The sequence below is a fragment of the Austrofundulus limnaeus genome, unplaced genomic scaffold, assembly GCF_001266775.1.
Source record: "Austrofundulus limnaeus strain Quisiro unplaced genomic scaffold, Austrofundulus_limnaeus-1.0 Scaffold245, whole genome shotgun sequence".
In the NCBI taxonomy this organism is placed as follows: Eukaryota; Metazoa; Chordata; class Actinopteri; order Cyprinodontiformes; family Rivulidae; genus Austrofundulus; species Austrofundulus limnaeus.
This window is the reverse complement of record NW_013952647.1, coordinates 311,854-315,398: the sequence shown is the minus strand read 5'-3', so window position 1 is coordinate 315,398 and position 3,545 is coordinate 311,854. Positions and strand designations below refer to the sequence as shown.

The window sequence follows — 3,545 nt, the reverse complement described above, 5'->3', positions numbered from 1 at the left end:
ACACACACACACACACACACGTCTGTCTACCTATACATATGGGGACATTCCATTGACTTTCATTAAATTTCTACAGCCTAACCCTGACCCCCTACCCTAAAACTAACCTAAACTCAATTCACACCTTGGTCCTAAACCGAACCCCCATCCCACTCGTTTTAAAGAAAACGAGGACTCCGCTTAGGTACATATGTACCTAATACATATAATACATATGCACATATGTTCCCATATGTACCAGTGGTCCCCACATGCAGGTGTTTTGTCTTAAAATAGTCCTCATGTGTCATGAAAAACACATCCACACACATCCTTCAGAGGAAATCGTTTTATCCTAACATTTACTAAATACACTGCTGGGGAAACTGTGGGTGAGTGGTTCGGGGAGTCATCTTCTAATTGGAGTTGGCAGCTCGATTCCCCGCTGTTCAGTCACATGTCAAAGTGTTACTGAACCCCCACTGCCTCTGATGTGTGTCCCATCAGTGTATGAATGTGATTTAAAGCATTGATTAGTCTCCATAGGATGATTTGTACATGTTAGCTGTGTAGAGACCTAGTACTGTGCTGAATGAATGAGTGTGGATGGGTAAATGAGGGCACAGATTGTAATGTAAAGTGCTTTGAGATCCTGGTTGGATAGAAAGGTGCTGTATAAATACAGTCCATTTACCATTTACACTGTGTGTGTTCACATTTTTATTAATCAACCTTTGTTTAACCATACAAATTCCACTGAGATGACATTTCTCTTTTGCAGGGGGAAGCGTGGGCCTGAAGACAACCTGACATCTTGTTTTTTTGTCTGTGGGAGGAAATTGGAGTACACAGAGATGTAGTGAACACGCTCATGTCACCTCACCTCATATCACCACTGATTGACCTTTAACCGCCCGAAGTCAAAGCTCTCTTCTCCCAGACTGAACTGTTTCAGTCCTCACTGAGGACAATCAAAAATGTGTTTGACTTTTTGTCTACTTTTCAAGGGCTCTCTAATAACAATTATTTTATAGCTTTGCATTTATTGCATTTATTGTTTAGAACATGTTTAGAAATTATGAGTTAGTGATAACAGAATATATTTTAATCAATGCTTATGTTTTTATCTTTTCACGGCTTCTGTTTTTAATAAGCATTAATTAATCATTTTATTAGTTAACTAATAATATTTCATAATTAATCATTAGTTAATTGAAATATTAATCTAATGTTCTTTAAGAGTTGAATTAATCCTGCTTATTAATGTTGGTGTGATGTTTTTGATGTTTAGCCTTGCGTCTTTACACACAAAGACATACACACACACAGTTCTCGTGAGAACTCCAACATGCAATCAGGTATCTGCAGATAACACTCCTACACATGTTCTTCTTCTGGTCTCTGACTGTGAGAACGCAGTTTTCCTGTGTCTTTAAAACCCCTTTGTTACTTCCTGTTTGTCAGTCTGTCAGCTTGTGTGTTTTGCCCTGCTGGGTCAAGAGGCGCAGGTCACCTCTCTGGCTCTTTTCCTATACTAGAAAACAGCTATGCTTTCCAGGTCCTCTTGCAGCATAATTTTCCTCTTTTTCTTACAAGGAAATATGCTTTTTGGTGGAATATCATTTTTGTGTCGGGTTGCTAAGGCTAAAACCTGGAGCCATCATCTCTTGCTGTTAGTCTTTCAAAGTTCCTGGTGGACCTGTCAGCTCTGAACCACTGCCGCGCTGCTGATATACCCGGGTCCCTGAAAAGGGATCTTTGTTACCCATTCGTCTGACCAAGAGAGGCCTCGGTCTATGCTGTCCTACAAGCATCTGCCCAGAACTCCATGTCTGGTCTTGTTTGGAAAGGTCCCAGGGCTAGTAAAGCTGACGCTTGTGCTCACTTGGTCCCAGGCTCACAGCTCACAGCTGAAACATAATTTAGAACCTTAAAAGATTTATTTGTTGTCTGTTTGTTTGTCACCTCTCTCTGTCTCTCTCTGTCTCTCTCTCTCTCTCGCTCGCTCGCTCGCTCGCTCCCTCATACATATGCACACACAGACACACACTGACCCTGAATGTATATAAAATAACTTGCTTTGCTTAGTTAATACTGTTAGACAAACTGCTTAAAAGTAGAAACCAATAGCATTGTAGTGAGAGCTCATTTATTGTTTGATTGTTGTAACCACTTATTAATCATTCAATATTACTCTTTAATAAAAGTCAGTTAGTTTTAACTGGCCAAAATAAACGAAATGACTTTGTGTGATTTCTGTGTGAATTGTGGTGATTGAATCGTTTTGTTCAACAGATACCATCCTCGAACCGGGAGGGATACTCTTAATTAAAGTCAAATTTGTGATTTTAACGAGGGTTATCTCTACAGAGAAAACCCGTGCAACCACAGGAACAACATGCAAACTCTAGAAAGATCCCAGGTCCAAACCAGGGATTTGAACCCAGGACCTGCATGCTGTCAGACGTTTGTATTAACCACTGAGCAATCAAGCTGTTTTTGTTACATTTTTAGCACTTTTCTAATATAATCACTAATTACTGATTACTGATTAACAAGACTCCCAGATGCTCAGCTTGAGAAAGAGACTAGATTAGAGCCACTGCCTTAGAGCCAGAGCTTTCTGGAGGAATTATATTCTCTATGGATCAGTGGGATCTTCCACGAGGAGCTTCAGTGTTCATCTCTCTTTCATAATGCTGGGCAGTAAACTTATCTGTTTAATACGACTGATCGTAAAATGTTGTGGTAGTTCTAGTGTTACCTGGTGACCGTTGCCTGTGAAGCTGATCCTCTGGTGCTTGATGTTGATGATGTTGGTGACGATGGTAAGTGTGAGTCTCTGCTGGGTCCAGATCAGGCTGCGTGGGGTTCTGCTGGTCGTTTGGTTCATACTGTGTGCTGAAAAATGCCTGGTAGTCATTTTGGTCTTGGTTTGGTTTGCCTTGCTCTTGCTGTAGCTGAGGTCCAGCTGGAACATCTGAAACACACAAATTAAACATGCTTAAAGTTAAACAGTCCCTTCCAAATATATTGGAACAAGTCAAACACTGTTATGTAAAGATTTATTTAACAAAGACAGAAATACGTGGGCCAAGAATGAAGGTACTCAGTGGAAATGATCAGCTGACTTTTAACGCAACAACAAGAACACAGAGAACAACATCAGACTGTCACTGCTTCTGCTCTTTTCTCTGTGCTTCTGCCTCTACTGAGACAGTTGAGGCCTTATACGGTATATACTGTTTAACAAACACTATGTCATCTTAGGAAGATTTCATCCTAAGGAAATGCTGGGTCAAGGGAAAACACAAAGATAAACACAAGTGATACAGTATCTAAGAATGACTGTTGTTAAAGCTGCTGTATGTAGTTTCTTCGAAACCCAAAAACTTAGAAAAATTTTGAACAGAAACAACCTTGTAGTCCCTCCCCCTGCTTTCAGCTCCCCTTCCTAAGCTCCTCCCCCACAGCAGGGCCCAGCCGGGAGCGCGCACGGTTGTTAACAGGAGGTGATCTCACCGTAACACACAGAGCTCAGAGCTAAGCTTCCGTCACAGGTAAGA

At 41.0% G+C, this 3,545-nt stretch overlaps 1 protein-coding gene across 2 annotated transcripts in view; it reads right to left on the bottom strand.

Annotated features, from left to right (window-relative positions):
* LOC106525870 (multimerin-2) overlaps positions 1-2,959 on the bottom strand; it is a gene marked incomplete at its 5' end in the record, with an annotated part of 55,434 nt that extends 52,475 nt beyond the window's left edge. For both annotated transcript variants that reach the window (XM_014020242.1, XM_014020243.1), the window contains 1 exon segment: positions 2,744-2,959. In XM_014020242.1, the coding sequence (XP_013875696.1) occupies positions 2,744-2,959 (216 nt within the window).
* Between the last annotated feature and the right edge of the window lie 586 nt (positions 2,960-3,545).